This window comes from Ammospiza nelsoni, chromosome 4 (genome assembly GCF_027579445.1).
Source record: "Ammospiza nelsoni isolate bAmmNel1 chromosome 4, bAmmNel1.pri, whole genome shotgun sequence".
NCBI classification, from domain to species: domain Eukaryota; kingdom Metazoa; phylum Chordata; class Aves; order Passeriformes; family Passerellidae; genus Ammospiza; species Ammospiza nelsoni.
The window spans coordinates 23,985,624-24,002,857 of record NC_080636.1 but is presented as its reverse complement, the minus strand read 5'-3'; the positions used below and the strand labels follow the sequence as shown (position 1 = coordinate 24,002,857).

Below are 17,234 nucleotides of genomic sequence, written 5' to 3'. Positions count from 1 at the left end.
TCCAGCAAGCTGAGGTTCTTCTCTATTCTCCAAACACTCCCATTACCTGCTCTCCTGTATCAGATGCAATGCTTACCTGGCTTTTCCCTCACAGCCAAACTGATGTGACAACAGCAGCCTCAGTCCTGCTCTCCCTGAAAATCATTCACTTTTGACTCAATACCAGCTCCCTCGACAGAATCACTTCAGTTCCCATGATTGCTGCAGTTTCCATGATTTGGTTGTCCATAGCTAGAGACTGGCATTAGGCAGGGGAGTAAAACACAAACCCTTTCTCATGAATGAGCTATCATGCCCCAGGACAGATCTCTGCCTGCTCCCTGTTATCTATCTGCCCAACGCTTGGATGAAATCTCAGATGAAAGAAAAAATTATCATACTCCAACTCTCACCACATCTCCAATTCTCTTTGTTGTTACACAGGAAAAAAATTGTGAGAACTCCCTCTGCTGTCACTTGCTTGCAGCCCTTTTACATGCTCTCTTTGCAATCCTCTCCTTATTTCTTGTTTTGTTTTTACTATCTACTTTTATTACAGTTTTGTGGCATCTAGATGCCTGCTGTGATATGCTGTAGTTTTACTCCTGCCTTTTTCTCTGGGGAAGAGGGGGAGAGAAAGATGAAAAGGTGAAATTAATTTGTTTCTCTGATAAGGCAGTTAAAAAGCATGTTGGCCCCTCTGAGCATTTCAATAGATTATCCCCTTTTCTAATGTTTCTGAGAGAGGAATGAAAACCAAATGTTCAGAACTGCCAGCACATCCACATCCTCTTTTGAAAACTGAAAACTGAGACTAATTATAATGGCTCACACAGTCCAATTATGTTGCTGATCTAATCAGCTTACATTAGGAGAAGCGCTGAATAAACCTGCACAACGGCTGGGACACTGAATCAATTTCTCCCTGCCCAGCACATTTAAAGCATGCTTATCAGCTACATGGCATCTGGAAAATAAAGCCCAAAACAACAACAAAAATGAAAAAGACAGAAAAAAAAAAAAAAAACCAACCAAAAAAAAAACCGTCCAAAATCCCCCCACCAGTGGCTGCAAAAAAGCTTTTTTAATTTTACCGTCCTATTTCTCTACCCACATACAAAAGGAAGAAGCTTTTAATTTACAAAGGACTTGGGGTTTTGTTTTTAGTTTTTTTCCTGGTCTGGGCACACCCTTTTGCAATAAGGCAAACAGAGGCACTTGGGTATCATTAGTTAGTGATTAAACACATCATGAGACAGAAAACTGGCACAGAAAGTAAGGCTGGTTTGTTCGTGTTGCTCTTACTGTTGGCTCTTTGTGCACACTCTGAGTGGCAGGCCTCTGTAAACTGAGCTCAACACTTGGGGGGTCCTTCTTCAGCTCTGCTGGGGGCTTGTCCCCTCTGGCTACTCCATCAAATTTCACAGATCTGGTTGGTGAAGGAGTAAATATTACTGTTGTACATTCTTTATCCTTTTCTTCCGTGCCGTTGACATTTTCTCCATTCATGCTGACTTTTCCATCTACCTGCAAAATACAGTTAAATAAATATGCTGAGACAAGTAGCATTCCAAGGAATTTAGAAAATTAGGAAGTTCAACATGATACTACAATCATTAACACAGTCTGTGTTATCAGTGAGGGATGAAGCCAAGCACATATTTCATTCAACAGGCCAAAACAGAAAAAGACCCTGTGACCCTAGAGGGTTCATAAACAAAATACAGGCACAAGGAAATAATTTTTCTGGATTTCCTGGTTTCCCACATTCCATTCTCCCTGTAACATACAGACACCCTTTGTGGGCATCACAGATCAAAGGATGTCTAAAAAAATCAATATTTATGTTAAATTTAGACCAAATCTGCTGGGTTTTACATTGCCTTATGCAAGAGCTAAGCAGGTTCTCCAGGACTAATTATGCTGATGAACTGCTTATGTACCTCAATGACCTCACCACCAGTATTAGCAGTCTGTACTTTTTTGATGCACTGTCGTATGAACTTTGAAGGGACAGGAGCAGCAGAGTTCATCTACTTGTTTCTTTATTATTCATAACAGGGAATCAGGGCACCAGCAAATAAAACTGGCCATTCCACCCTCTCCATAAGGCAATCAAATAGATAGGTGCTTTCCCAAAAAATTACTTTAGGCAACCTCCTTGAAAAGGAGAGTGTGGAAACAGTTTGACTAGCTTTTTGTCAGGGCCAAGCTAGCTCCTTGGTGGCCATATACTCCTGCTAAGGAACCTTTAAGCAAAGAAGAAAGTACAAAATATGATTTGGCTTCTTCCTCTGAATTGATACAACTTCTTGGCACCTTTACACTGGGATTTCTGAATGGAGGTGGCATGTAAAGACTCCCTTCAATTTGAAGGGCTCTTTGTAGAAGCATACAAGAGAAGTCTTGCTACAGAGAACTCACTGCCCTTCACCTTAAGAGGCCCCAGGTGGAGAGAGACCAGGAGAGGACCATGTCTCAGTACCACCACACTGCTCCTGCCTGGCCACAGCACAGATGTTTACAGGCTCGTCAGCAGGCATGAGGAGTAAGGAGGGCTTTGCTACTCTGTGCACAGAGATCCTTCCTTACTTACTGAGTGAACAGCTTGGACACCTCAAGAGTGGCACTCCAACTTAGAATATATCATCAGTAGCAGGCTGAGGGCAAACTCTTTCCACTGGCTTCTTGTACATATGCATCCAGAGGCTTGTTCTTTATCAGCATGATCAGCTAAGAGGCCATCCTTAGCTCTGCCAGATGTGCAGGAAGGTGGAGGCAGTTAGCCCTTGCACAATCAGCTCCACCACCTGTTTCACTCCTTCTGAGTGTTTTTCAGATGAAAATGTTCCCTCCCTTTCTACACTGACATCATCCACTTAACATAGTACGTCTCTTGGGGTTTATTTCCAAACACAAGTGTGAGCAGGAACTGAGCCCCAAGTCTTCTGGGACTGTGTGCTGGATTATCTACTAGAGAGGCAGGTTATGAAAAATCTCAAAAATAAAAAGTCCAGGAAAACACTGGCAGGCTGCACCATCCATTTCAGTGTCTCTGTTTAGACTAAGACATTTCTCTATTTATAATAAGGAGGAAAACCAAACGTTTGGATGAACAGGACAGATGCCCTGGCTGAAGAGTTAAACAAACACACTCCTTTCCTTCTGATCTGGAGGAAGTCAACACATTGTCACTAGAACAAAGAATCATTGACAGGCTGGTGTTTCAAGGGAAAATAATGCTACAACTACACATGCTAGGGAATAATTCCCACTGAGACAAATCACATTTTTTCACATCATGTGAACAAGATTCAAACAGATTTTTTTGTGGTGGCTCATGAGGTGTAGCAGCCTTCATGAGTTAGTTTCTTCCCACATATGTGAATTATATATGCAATAACATTATGGTGATACACACACATATATTGGTCCCCTGATGAAAAAAGTGGCAAGGATCAGAAAAAAACCAAAGATCCATGATTCACTGATATCTAAAAATAAACTCAGGGCATACCAACCAGGGTATAGGAGAAACAGGAATTTTATCAGTTTCTTGTTTGAACTAGGAAACATGGTGGGGGTGTGGTTTCCACAAGAGCTGGGACAGACTGCAGTAAATTATACATCACAGCATACTTTTTTCACTAGCTTCAAAGAGCTGACTTATTTTTTAGAAAGTAAACAGCCTGAATATATATGGTAGCAGTGCTACTGGGATATCAGCAGGGCTTCAGGGACCCTTGAATACCATTTGAAAAGTATGAGCAATGGCAGACAGAAGGGAACCCAAACTCTAGAGAATGGGGGCACCCATGCCAATAGGCTTCACACTGTTCACAACATGTCTACTATGAGACTTGGGTAAGCTTCAGTTTTGGTACAGGCACTGTGAACAGCAGATTATTTTCAAACTTGACTTTTTCTGGTCTGTTCTTTTTAATACATCCCAGTTCTTTGCTTTTTCCATCATTGGTTCAGTATCTTACTCTCATTCTCCACAATCACCCAGTCAAAAGATACACTCCTCAGATTTCATATTCTGGTTTCCTATTCTCCTCCCACAAATCATAGCTGACTTATTCCCAGAAGCCCTGCTTTCATCCAAGTTCTCTTACTTCTTTTACTCTCATAGTCTTTGCATGGTTCTTGAGAGCCACTCTCCCTCTCTCACCATCAATCTCCAGTTACTCTGCTACCCCAGAACCAACCTGCTTCACTGAACCTCCATGCACAACCTAAATCCTCTCTCTATGCCTGTGAGGCAGATTTGCCCAGTCATCCTTGGTGAGAAGCATGTTTAAGACAGAACATATCTTTGGGCAAGCTGGCTCTTGGCTCTGAAGGAGTAGGCACCCACTTGTTTGGGTATGCCAAAAATCAGACCCCTGACACAGAAGTAAGTTCACGTCTTGCTTCAAAACTCAGGGCCTCCACACTCCCTGCATTTTGTTCAAAAACAAAAAACATGACCACATACTGTTTTCTAAAAACTTTCTGATTAAATACCTTGCTTTTTTCTTAAATTCCTCCTTTCCCAAAACAAATTTAGCCAGAGTTAAAATGACCAGTGCAAATATTTCTGTCTGAAGAGGTCAAGATTCTAAGAAGACTGGTAAACACGAAGAAATCACTAAACCAGAAGCAGCACAGAGCATGAAGCTGAATTTTATAATATCAGAATGCTGCCACCATTTTCTATATAATTGCATCGAACATATGTTCGGATGACTCAATCAAGATCTCTTTGCCTCCTGGTTGACTTTGGGGCACGTGATGTATCCTACCTTAAAGTTCTTTAAAACTTCCTGTGTATTTTTGGGTTGTGAATAAGGCTTGGGTGTCAGCATAGGCACAGCCTTGGAGACATTTTTGCTGGGAGATGTGCGTCCTGTTGAACTGCTGGGCTCTACTTCAGTGGTGGGAACAATGGTTGCTTCAATTGTGGCAGTGAATTTTGGAGCAGGAAGTGACTGTTGCCTTAAATATCTCAGAGGATTTGGGTCTTTCAGTGGGGAATTTGGTTCCACTGAATGGCTTCTTTCTAGGATTTTTGGCATCTGCAAACGCTCAAGGACAGCTTCACTGATAGTGAATCTTTCAGTGTACTGCTGGAGGATGCTCTCAGCCTCCTCCTGTGTCTTTGCATTCTTGTATGCCTCATGAAGCTCCCGCTCCCTTCTCTCTCTGCAAGGAAGACAACACAAGAGAAACCATCACATTAACACTGGAAATCACAGCCATTTCCTCTGCTCCATCAGCATCCTCCCCTCTCCCTCACTCAGGCCTGCAGGCATGGCTGCCCACAGTCACCAATCACCTGTGGAGCACACAGCATTTTCAGACATGCCACTACACTCCAGTAAAACAACGTACTTCTCCTCCACGATTTCTCGGTAGGTTTTGATGCTTTTTCTGCGCTCATTCGTTCCCTCTCCAGCCATTAACCTCTCCATTTTCTTTCTCTCAGCTTCCTTTTTAATCAAATCCTGTGAAGCGCTCCTTCGACGACTCTTCCATCGAGCCAGGTCCTGTGAGAGAAGGAAGGCACCTGAATGCAGAGTTGCAAATAGCTAAAAAGTGGCCACAAGTAAAAATGAACCCAGCCAACCGGTTGCAAAACTTGTTCTTGCCTGTGGAATAGGCTCCCATTACCTGCAGGCAACATTGCTTATTTCAATGACAAAAGGAAATCATGCCATAAATGAAGATGTTGCCTGAATTTTCTCCTGATAGCAGGATACAGCAAAGATTTCATAGACTCATTGCTTACTTTGCTTTTGGCAGGAAATTTGGCCTAAAAGGACCAGTCAGGACATTCATTTTCGCTTGGACCAACACTAGGGACAAACTCCAGTTCTCCAGGAAAATTAAGTAAAAAAATTATGTTTGGTGAAGAATTTTAATAATCAGACATATGGGAAGCAAAGTTTCATTGGAGGAATGGATGTTGATTCACCATGAGCTACAGCTGCACTGTCTGCCTTGCAGAGCTTATAGTTCCAACTTTGCCCATGCTAAGCTACATGCAAATATGGTTGACCCATGATGTTGGGTTTTTTGGTAGAAAATTCTAGTGCAGCATCCAAATTTAAATTCTTCATCATGGCCACCCTGCATTACTCTGGATCCAGATGTGAGCAAGAGAGATTAGGGAGTGATGTGGCTCATACCTGGCTGGTGTGAGAGATGACAGTGTAAAAAGCCTATGGTTTGTATCCAGCTACATACAGAGATCCTTGTTGAAGTAACAATTGCTGTCTTTTTGGAATCTGCCTGCCTGAAATTGTGCAGAAGATTGACTGAATCTGGTTCTCTGCCTTTTCTGAAAAACTAGCCTGACACTAAACCAGAGAGTCACATGGTACCTGTTATGGCCCCTGAGATGTCTTGCATCCTTTATGAATTCACAAATCCTGGAGGATACACAAGTAAGGTCTTTTTCACAGTACAAGTATTACAGTAAAGAAGTTTTCTAAACTGTAAAATTTCTTTGCAGCCAACTAGCAAATGAACAAAATTTTACATGTAAAAAGTAACTATTGCAGAAGTTCTGCAAAGAAAAATAACTTAGGAAACTGGAAGGGAACATTTGTCATTAACTTTTCCACATCAAGAGATTGGCATACAGATTATATTTCAGGCACTCTAACAACTTTTCATTTTAATAAAACCCGGATATTCATAACACACACTCAATTCAAAGGCTATTTCATTAATTTCATGGTTTCCCAAATATTTTAATTGCATTTTTATTGGTAAACAGCAGAAGGTACTGCAAGCATAACTTATTTTATGAAAATCAGGAAAAAACATTATCACTTTTAATTTAGCTTAAAACCACAATTTATTGATGTTACACTAAAGAGAATGTTCATTAAAGTATTTCCTCACATGATCTACATATATCAGACTATAATCCCCTTCATGAAACATAGGCCCATAATTTTCTTCAGTTACTAATTATTCTCATTGAAGTACCAAAGCATTTCTCTATTCAGCTACTTCCACTGTGTTCTATTGTTTGGAAATTAGTTTTTTGTTAGCAAATTTTCTAACATAAACCATCCTTCTCTTTTCATAATTAAAAAACAGACATGTTTATTGTTTTCGGTTCTGATGCTTTAGAATAACAATAATTTAAAAACCCCTTGAAATTGTTAATTGTTGGCAAATTCATAGCATGGGCATCTAAAATATCAGAGCATGACCCATGTCTCTATAAAGCCCTCAGAAAGCCAATGACATTCTAATAATGGCATTTTCAGTACCTCTTCAAAACTTTCAGTTCATGGTAGAAGGTGCTGAGGGCCTGGAAAATGTAAGAACTTTAGCTCAGAGGATTTTCAAGCTTCAGAGTTCTCAAACTTCTTGAATGCCTTTGGATTTATTCTTATCTCTGCTGGGAAATTACAGCTTCCCATACATAAAGACCTTTCAGCTGAAGTCCTTCATTGTTCTACTACAAAAAGTCACTTCTTAGCTGTATATACAACTTGTTTTTAACTTTTCCTTAAATTTTCTACCAAAGACCTCTCTAAGGTGTTTCACAGAAGCTTTCCTTGTAATGAAAAACTACCATACTTGAAGAGATGTGTTTTATAGTGTTTGGGGTGTTTTTTTCTTAATTAAAAAAAATATCCCAAATTCCTTGTTTAAAATCAGTCTTTAGGAATGAACAGAATTGAAACTAAAACTCCTTATACTAACTTACCTGCAGGTAATTTTTTTCTATTCCTGCTAATTTGCTGCAGACATTGCCAAATGCTTGGACAGCTTAACAAAACACATCAAGGAAAGAGGGTTTGGAAAGGCCTTAAAAGCCAAGCAGGGTGTACCTAACGTGAAATGGTATTTGTTTGCTTGGACAAGATGGAAAACATTAACATTTTCTGTATCTATGCAAATTTATTAAAGAAAAGGCTGACCTATTTATTCCCTGTCCTACTTAGTCTTGTATTTGTCACTTTGGCCATTGACTAATTAGAAAATTAGAAGTTGTTAGTTGTTAGAAGTTAGAAGTTGTTCTTCCATTTTTTTTACCCAATCACAGTTTCTCTACGTTTTCTTTAAAAAGTAAAATACCTGGTGAACAGGCAGAGGGACCGGAAGATCTTGTATTCTTTGATTTACAACAAATTATGAACTTCTATGGTTTTAGCAAAAATCCACTGAGAAAAAAAAAACCCTCTCCTTATTATTTTAAGCACTTGACAGCAAGTGCAGATTTAGCAGGTTGTCCTGTTTTTGCCTGGCTGGCCTCAGTGCCTGGCCAGCATTGCAGACAATGTTGTGTACTCACATCTTGCCATCTGGTCTCATCCTCTTTCAGCTGGTTGTGTATATTCTGCAGCTTCTCATGGCGAGCTTTGCTATGAGGCTGAGACACAGCTTCTTCTTCACATCTCATGTCAAACATACTCATACTCCTAAACAAGGGAAAGATAACAACAGGCCCAGTCTTACTGAGAGGCTTATATTCCTTCAGCTTGTAAGAGCTGAAGCCACATGAGGGTGCTACAGCAGAGTCAGTCACCTGCTCTGTTACAAAGCTCCCAAAAGCAGCAGCCCCCAAGTCGGGCTTGTTAGCATCCCTATGGCTCCCACACAGCACTTCAGGCATTACACTCCTCAACTTCCCATTTTGTTAGTCAACCACAACTTTATATCTCACTAAGAAGCACTACTAATTTCACACTTCCATCAATAGCTCTTAATAAAATCATTCTATAATTCAGAACATTTTACTTTCTGAAGATTTGTGCCCAATGGGTTTTCAAGATCACTTTGATTTAACACCACAGACAGAATTTTCCATTTCAGGGTAAAAGAAGGCTTGGGAAGTGCATCAGGGACAGCATGGCCAGCTAAATGCTATTGCTACAAGCTCAGAGAAGTACACTCAGTTCAAATTGCATGGTACTTTTTCCCTTCCCCTTTCCTCCCCTCTCTGCCTTGAAGAAATCCAATGCTACCAGCACCAACTTATTAATAATCAGCTAACCTAACAAGGAAAAGATGACGTCCAGGACAAGAAAAATAGTTTTTTTCTATTTATGTCTCTGACCTTTGGAGAGTTAAAGGGAAAAAAAGGTTATGCATCTCTTTATATAAAGATTTTCACACAAAGATAACATGCTTACCACTCTACCTCCACTACCTATTATTAGTAAAACATGACCTCAGTTGTGCCATTCAAAGCAAAAAAAACATAAAAGAAAGCCATGCAGTTCCACATGAAGTGATTTCACAGCAGTCCTCAAATGATCACCTGCAGCTTTACGTGAGCCAATGAGCCAACTAGCAGGAGAAGCACCCAATGAAGAAAAAATTGTGGGCAACTGTGTCCACAGTATTCAAAGTGAATACTCACGGAAAGCTGTGCATATATTTATGAGCCAACATTTGTATTCAGGCAAGCAAAGATGGGAATGCCACTCTCAAGAAAACATTTGAAAGGTCCGGACAGTGTATGGAAAAGGACGTGCACAGATTCCTTCCTGCTAAGTAGGGATTTACTCAGAAATGAAGGACAGAAAACATCCTATTGCCTTTAAGTATGAACACTGAAGTTAACATATTACTGTGCTTCACCCCTTAAAGAGAGTGCTGAGGGTTACACTAATTTGGGTTTTTCTGCTGGTAGTTTAACAGTTGCATTGTTCAGGATCAGATTGGAACACTCCTAAATAACAAAACCTAAAGAGGCGGCAAGTGTTGCTGTTTTATAAAACTTAAACATCAGCCATATTTGGCAGACTGGTGAGGTAGGTTGGGAGATGCATAACTCACAATAAAGTCACTCTCATAGGGTTTATTCCAGTTTAAGAGCTTTTGAAACTCACACTAAGCAAGCCTTTACTGCTCACTATTTGATATCTTGTGCCTACTGGGTCAAACTGGTTGTGTAGCTCTTCCCTTGTACTCTTTCCTAATTTTAAACTATTTTTCATTCCCATGCAGTAGGAGAAAAGGTAAGACCTGAAATGGTGATTACTGGTCTGAGCAGAGCATGAGTACGCACTCTCTACCATTTGGGATGGAGGAATCTTGCCTTTCTAGAAGGAATACCTGGATTTCCTAACGTAAGTCTAATGTCTGTTCCCTGAAATCATGCAGGTCTCACAGGGTGCACAAAGACAGCGACAGGTTTTATAACTATTAACAATGCAGTAAAAAAGTTTCTTTGGAAAAGGCTTTAGCCTTGGCCAGGAGTCAAACTGTACACTACAGCCCCACATTAACCTCCTACTTCAGCAGTCATCTGCTGCTGGGCCTTCATTGTCAGGGATAAGCAACTGGGTGGGTTCAAACTTCAGCTCTGCAGCAACATCTTATTCCACAACAGTATCTTCCCAAGACAGCAGTCTGAAGAAGTCCCACCCCAAAGCACTGTGCTCCACTCTGACCAACATGTAGTATTCACTAAGGAGAAAAACTTCCTTTCCTGAGTAAATGGACAAGGCCAACTCAAAGGTCTACATCAACTTCTCTGACAAGTTCATCCTTAGAGAATAATCAAAGAGGCCAAAACTCTGATCTTCTAGCCAAAGACACTTTTCACTATGAGTCCCACATAATTTCATCCTATTTCTGTCTTGTACAATTTATAAATAGCTCCAGACAATCACTAACACCTCCATGAACAGAACTAGATTTACTGCTCCCTTCAACCACATGTTGGGCCAGCAGGCACACAGCACACAAGTAGACAGGGACTATGTAACTGGACCAAATTCAAGTTCATTAATTTCTGCCATTAGCACAGGTCCAGAGATTGTATACAAACTCTGTCCTGAAGCAAGAGGTCTTCCTGCTGACCAGTGTACCAGACCTGCTGTTCTAACAATGATCTGGGAAAAAGCACTGTGCAGACCAACAGTGTATTTGGGATGCTGGGATTTTCAAGCTACACTGCTTTATTATCACAAAATATGGTTGTTGCTGTCAGTGATACCATGCAGCAATTTATTTTTTTAACAGGTCTAAATAAATTTTGAATTAAAAAAAAAATCTGAAGGACTTCAATGTTTAGATTCATTAATTTTAAAGTGAGAGATAAGGTAAAAAACCTTCTTATGAGAATATGTTAACAATCCTTATGTAAAGCATTTATTATGTGGCTGCATTACCATTTTATAGTCATACTAAGACTTAAGAAACTCCAACAACACATAAAAAGGGACAGACTGGCTCAAAATCAGACTAGTAAAAAAATACTCAAAAATCTCAGTTCACTATGGGCCTAAACTCACATTGGACTATCAGAAACTCACATTGGACTATCAGGGTACCACCAGAATTCTCCCTCTTCGAGAGATGGGAATGGGCCTGGTCAGCAGCAACACACCAAGTATTGCCTTTTCTGGACCCTGAGACAGATCAGGGCTGATGACAATATCTAGTTTTTCTCTAACTAGCAAAGGGAACTTTGCCAGTCTAATAAAAGAGTCCTTAGTGTTGCTGCTGGAATAAAGAGCATCTAGTCTAAGACTGAATTCAAGTTAAGAGTTTTTAACGGGGACTTGACAAACATTTTAAAAGTATTTTAAATGTCAGTTCAATTTATTTTTCCTACTTGACAGCCAAGTTTTATTAGAGTCTTCATAAATACTTTGTCTTCATAAGGGAAAACACAGTCTGACTTGTTATAAAAACTTAAAAGACAGTATAGGAAAATAGTTGCTCTGTAAACTGTAGCACATCTGGAAAGGATGACAATGAGGTTTGAATATTAATTGCTTTGCCTTCTAAAACAAAATAAGAATCAGTATAGAATAAGCAGTATGATTTATTGATCATTGCTACTCTCACATTATACCACCAAGACCATTGCAACGCCTCTTTGAAGCCATCTCCATGTACCTTCTCTCATGATTGCATTTAATACAGGCATACAGAGATGAAAAAATCAATCATAAAGCAGGCTTTCTGAAAAAGATGGAGTGTCCCCATTGTTAAGTATAACACTTCTATGTTATATTGCTCTTTTTATCTCACCCCTTCGTTTGACTGGACAGATTCCTGCTGCTTGAAAATGATCATGCTTACTCTGTAGTCAGAGAACAGAGGCTTTGCTTAGCATAAAGGTATTAAAGAACTTGTAAAGAACACTCAGTTTAACAGTTGCATTGTTCAGGATTGGACTGGAACATTCCTAAATAACAAAACCTAAAGAGATGGCAAGTGTTATAAACTTAATCATTAGAGGAAAGGGTGAAAAATTGCATATGAGTCTCTGTGTATGCTCATTATAAAACCCCCACAACTCTCCATACTGTTTATATTTTGGGATTTAATCTGGGACACAGACAAGGTCATGTGCATTTCTGTGAACAGAAGGACATTGATATTATTGTGTGTGTAGTTTCCAACTATTCCTCTTCTAAACAGCTAATACTTCCAAAGAGCTTTCCAAATGACATTGCATCCTATTCCATACTAAAGTTTGTATGCATACATGAACAATTAAATTTTTGAGTGTAATAAATATCAGTTCTACTCCTTCTATGAAAAGTGATGCATCAAGGTGAAGGGCTTAAAAACTGAAATTTAGTACATTATTAAATTAAACATAACTTGGAAGGGATTGAATATAAAATTTTATAAAGAGAATAAAGGCTCAGCTAAAGATGTATCTTCCTGGTAATTATTCTGAAGATTACAATGATATTATTTTGCTTTGGGCTTTCTTATTTCTTCCTGTTCTTCCTGGCACTTCATTTTTTCTTCAACACCCAGATTCAACCCAGCTCTCTTTACCTGTGGCTGATTAGAGGCAATGGAAATTCAGAAGAAATCCAAGACAAAATAAAAGAATAAAAGCGGAAAAAATACTTTAAGCAACAGCTGGACATTAGTATTATGCTTAGTTTTTAAGGACTTTTATATAGAAATTATTTTTTAACTGCAATGTAAGCCATATTGCGTTCCATTTTTCAGTGCTGTCTGAAAAATTTATTTGCCAAAACACTGCAAAATAATAATGATGCATCAACTGCATTTTAAATTAGTAGAAAAGATGGGAAAGCATGCAGTGTAAGTTGTTGAAAACAGAATCTTGTGAACACACGACAACTTACTCTGCGTCATCAGACACAGCAGTTCTGGGGCCGAATCTACAAGACCAAATATAAAATTAGATTGTGGATAAATACATTAAGTAGCAATTGCAACTGGACCCATATAATTTGTACAACTGTCACTTCTACTAGTAAAGCTGACCAAAATAGAACCATACTGTTCAGGGATTATGTATTCATCAAACAAGACTTACCTGATCATCCTGAGGTCAAACTACATGAGAACACCACCCATCCCTCCTTAAACACATACTTATGCCCCACATTACAAAAACCTGCTGAAGTATACCTAAAATGTGTATAGAAAATGGTTCTTAAAAACAGACAATGTCTTAGCATTTACATTGTGCCATACATGCAATGAATGGAGACAAAACTTAACAGTTACATTCCACAGCAGTGCTTAGTACCACTATAACTGAAGCATGAAAGAGACAAAGAATGTAGTCAGAAAGTGAGTCACAGGATTTCCTTTTTCCTTTTGTAGGTCTTGCTTTTGTGTTTGGGGATTTCTTTGGTGGTTTTGTTTGCTTGTTTGAATTTTAGTTGTTTTTGTTAATCTTATATTTTGGTAGTTTGTTTTGTTGTTATTTTTGTTTGGGCGGGGTTTTTTTTTGTTTTTTTCTTTTTTTTTTTTTTTTTTTGGTTGGTTGGTTGGCTGGTTGGTTGGCTTGGAGTTTTTATTGTTTTGCTTGCTTTTTGGTTGGTTTTGGTTTTCTTTCCTCAGGGTGGGGAGTATAGCTGAAAAAAGTTACCAGTAATACACAAACCAGCAGCATTCAGTACAATTGTAGTCTTCTTTAGAGCTATGCAAACCATATATATATATATATATATATATATATATATATATGTATGTATGTATGTATGTAATTTATCATAAAAGAGCATCATGTGCAAAAGTCAATACTACAACATTAATCATGGGAGAAATAGAATAAGCATCTCTCAATAAGCAGAGTACATTTTAGCATCTCTTCTATGTAAACTTTTCTTGCAATTCAACATATATACAGTAATCAAACATTCCTTTCACTTAGCTTTCAATTAAATATTTTTTAAAAATCAAAATAAAATGCATTACACAACTATAATTCTTGTTTCTAAAATGTGTATTGCTGACACACAGTGTTGTAGTCTGGACTGAAAACACACAAGGCAATGCACAATCTGAACTCTGAAGTGTGCACACAGGGTTCTGCAAGCTGCGTGATTCACACCAGAAAGCTCACGTTTGCAGATGCTCATCCTTGGATGAAAGTGTTTCCATTTTGTTTTCCTCAGGAACCTCCTGAAGCTTAGATTTTTGACCAAGGTGGACTTCACTGTTGCCATCTTCAGCCACTTGGGCAGTACTAATAATGTCATCTTCTCCTGTAGGTGGGAGTCTGTCCTCCTGCCCTTGCTGCTGTTCTTGTGGTGGTTCTATTGCAGGTTTTCCAGAGCTATTAGTGTAGACTTGTGGACATTTCTCAGGCCTGAGTGAGCCAAAGGCAGCAGTATAAAGGGATGTATTAAGCAATATTTCAAAAATCACACATACATAACGAGAAGCATAAATTAACAAAAAAACACCCCCTACAAACCCAAATAGCTGACACAGGACAAGCTAAGTGAGGCAGGAGCAAAACCCATAATTTTAGGAGTCAAATGCTTGTACCATTTTTTAAAGTCAGAAAATAAACTGTCCAGAACACCACTGAAAATTAAAGTATTAAGTCTTTTCAACACCAAGCCACTGTTGAATCTTACGGTAGATGACAGGTTTGTTTTCTCCTGGCTGAGATGAAAACCAGTATTTCATCCATGTCTGTACATGCATATCCTTCTCCTCAAGTACTCTGAAGAGGCTGATGAGTAAGAATCTTTCCACTCTTGCTTGCATGTGGCTCAACCACCCAATGATAACTCTGTTATCATTCATTCATCACAAGCTTCAACACTCACACAACCTCAAACATCTGAACAAAGGTGCTTAGAAAGACATTGAGCATTATCAGGAAGAATCTCAGGTTCTAAAGCTTTCCTCTTAGGAAGTCACTGACACTAGTTAAGCCATAAACAATCATCTAACCTACTACATCCAGCATCTCCATTTCTAGCTGGAAACATTTGTAATGATTACCTCATATTTAGCCAGAAACCTCTACAAATGTAATGCAAGTGTAATTGCTACACAGATCTGTTTCCACATGTTGTTAGAATTTTGCATCTGATAGAGCTCTGGTCTGAGACTCCACATGAGTTTTCTAAAAGGGCCAGAAACCTTCAACTGCCTTCTACTGAGCAGGAAGAATTAGCACAGAACTGAGGACAAGCATGAAAATAACCACTACTGGGCCACCAGCAAAACATCTTGATAAAGAGATCTTGACAAACAGCCCACAGGTCTAGCTTACAGAGACAGAGAAAAACACAACTTTCTTACCTCGTGATTTTCTTCTCAAGTTCTGTAGCTGTGCCCTGCTTATTGTGCTGTTTTGAAAATGGCATGGGAAGGAACTGCTTAGTACTGGGCCCAGGCTGTTTAAGAAAAGCTCCAGTTCTTCTGGCTAACATGTCATCTCTTTGAGGGTCTGGAAATTTCGTTTTGTTTTCTGTTCCATCACTCTGCAGCTGAGGGATTTCAAGCTGTTGTTGGCTCTCTTCTTGTGTGACAGTACTGCTCAGAGAGACAAGTGACACTGTTCCATGAAAATGCTCACTTGTACAGCAAGTGGCTGCTCAGGCAATGTGAGGTACTGTTACTCAAAACAAAACTGAGAACGATGGACAGCTAGAGAACAAGGCATCTTGAGCCACAGCACAAGGAGTAAGAGGAAACGATGCTGAACCCCACAGTTATGTAGGTGATTTGTTAGAAGTTGGGAATTGCATACAAATCTATGGAATCACTTATTCACTTGGGAGCTGGCATAAAAATCCAGACAAAGCACTATGGTTTGCAACAGAAATTCCCCCCCCAAAACATGAAAGACTATTTTCATGCTGAACAGCAATTAACAACTGAAGTACTTAAATATTATTAAAGAAAACAGGCTGTTTTATATTCATAGGATACATTCTTGTAAGTAATTTTACAAAACAAAAGACATGCCATGATGATTGAGTAAAACACATCTTTAAAGCCCATGTGAAGAATGGGACAACACTGCTGACTGATCCAAGATAACACCACACACAAACCAGGCTCAGAGCGATCTGCTGCTGTTCTCTGACCTTTCTCCTTCCTGCAGAGTCTTCAAATCCTTTTCACAAGCTACAGCCTCCTCTTGCTGCTGCAGATAAGGAACTACTGACAGGGGAGGACAATTTATGGGAATGGAGCTTGTGGTACGCCTTGAAAAAGTTCCCATCCTTCTAACCAACATATCATCTCTCTCAATATCTGGTAAATTCCTGTCACATTCTTCCTTGGCAATTTCTTGCCGTTTGCTCAAACTCCATGGGGTTTGTTCCTCAGAGATGACATCAGAAACTGGTACAGGAGACGGAGTCCTCCTGCAAGAGTCATCTGTACCTGACTTGACTCCTCCCTCACTAGTGATGAGAATGAGAGGAAGGGTGAGACAGACAAAATGTTCTCAGGTCAAATGAAAGGTAAGAAAAGGAGTAATCTAACTCAGTTTGCAAATGTTTTATAAACACACAAACTTAGCTGAATGAATTGCTTGCTAAAAGCATTCATTAAAAGTTCTTGCTGCAGCCACAGACTAAGTGATCAAAGAAATGCCAAAGAAATATAAGACCTGTTAATATGTTAACAACCCAGACAGTTCTTTTCCAGATAAATGCCAGAAACAGAGAGCAGCAGTACACCATCTTCAAAAAGAAAGTAAATCCATTAGGTTTGAAAAAAACCTTTTTTGAAGATCAGTAAGGCCAGCAAACTGAATGACAAATTCCTAATGTGCTGAAAGCAAGCAGAGCAAAGCTGCTGCAATTGAAGCAGCAGAAAAAACCATGAATGATAGCTCAGACTCTGAGTTACCAGTGACTTCACTGCCCATCAGAAATTATGAGCAAGCGTTCGCAAGACCTGTGTACAGCATTTTGCACCATTCTAAATGTGTTAAGATACTCTGAAGACATCAGATGTCTTCTGAATGAGGCCGTGCACATAAACAGCTCTTGGGTTTATGCTGCAGTTCATCCCATGCAGATCAGCATCTG

General features: G+C 39.4%; 1 protein-coding gene across 3 annotated transcripts in view; it reads right to left on the bottom strand.

Moving 5' to 3' along the window:
* The window catches only part of LIMCH1 (LIM and calponin homology domains 1), a 174,408-nt gene that overhangs the window by 31,697 nt on the left and 125,477 nt on the right, over positions 1 to 17,234 (bottom strand). For 2 of the 3 annotated variants that reach the window (XM_059471429.1, XM_059471430.1), the window contains 8 exons: positions 16,281 to 16,601; positions 15,490 to 15,723; positions 14,294 to 14,539; positions 13,062 to 13,097; positions 8,282 to 8,408; positions 5,356 to 5,510; positions 4,767 to 5,166; positions 1,285 to 1,506 (listed from right to left, as the gene is read on the bottom strand). In XM_059471429.1, the coding sequence (XP_059327412.1) occupies positions 1,285 to 1,506; positions 4,767 to 5,166; positions 5,356 to 5,510; positions 8,282 to 8,408; positions 13,062 to 13,097; positions 14,294 to 14,539; positions 15,490 to 15,723; positions 16,281 to 16,601 (1,741 nt within the window). The remainder of the gene's footprint in view (positions 1 to 1,284; positions 1,507 to 4,766; positions 5,167 to 5,355; positions 5,511 to 8,281; positions 8,409 to 13,061; positions 13,098 to 14,293; positions 14,540 to 15,489; positions 15,724 to 16,280; positions 16,602 to 17,234) is intronic. The other variant, XM_059471431.1, reaches the window with a different exon arrangement.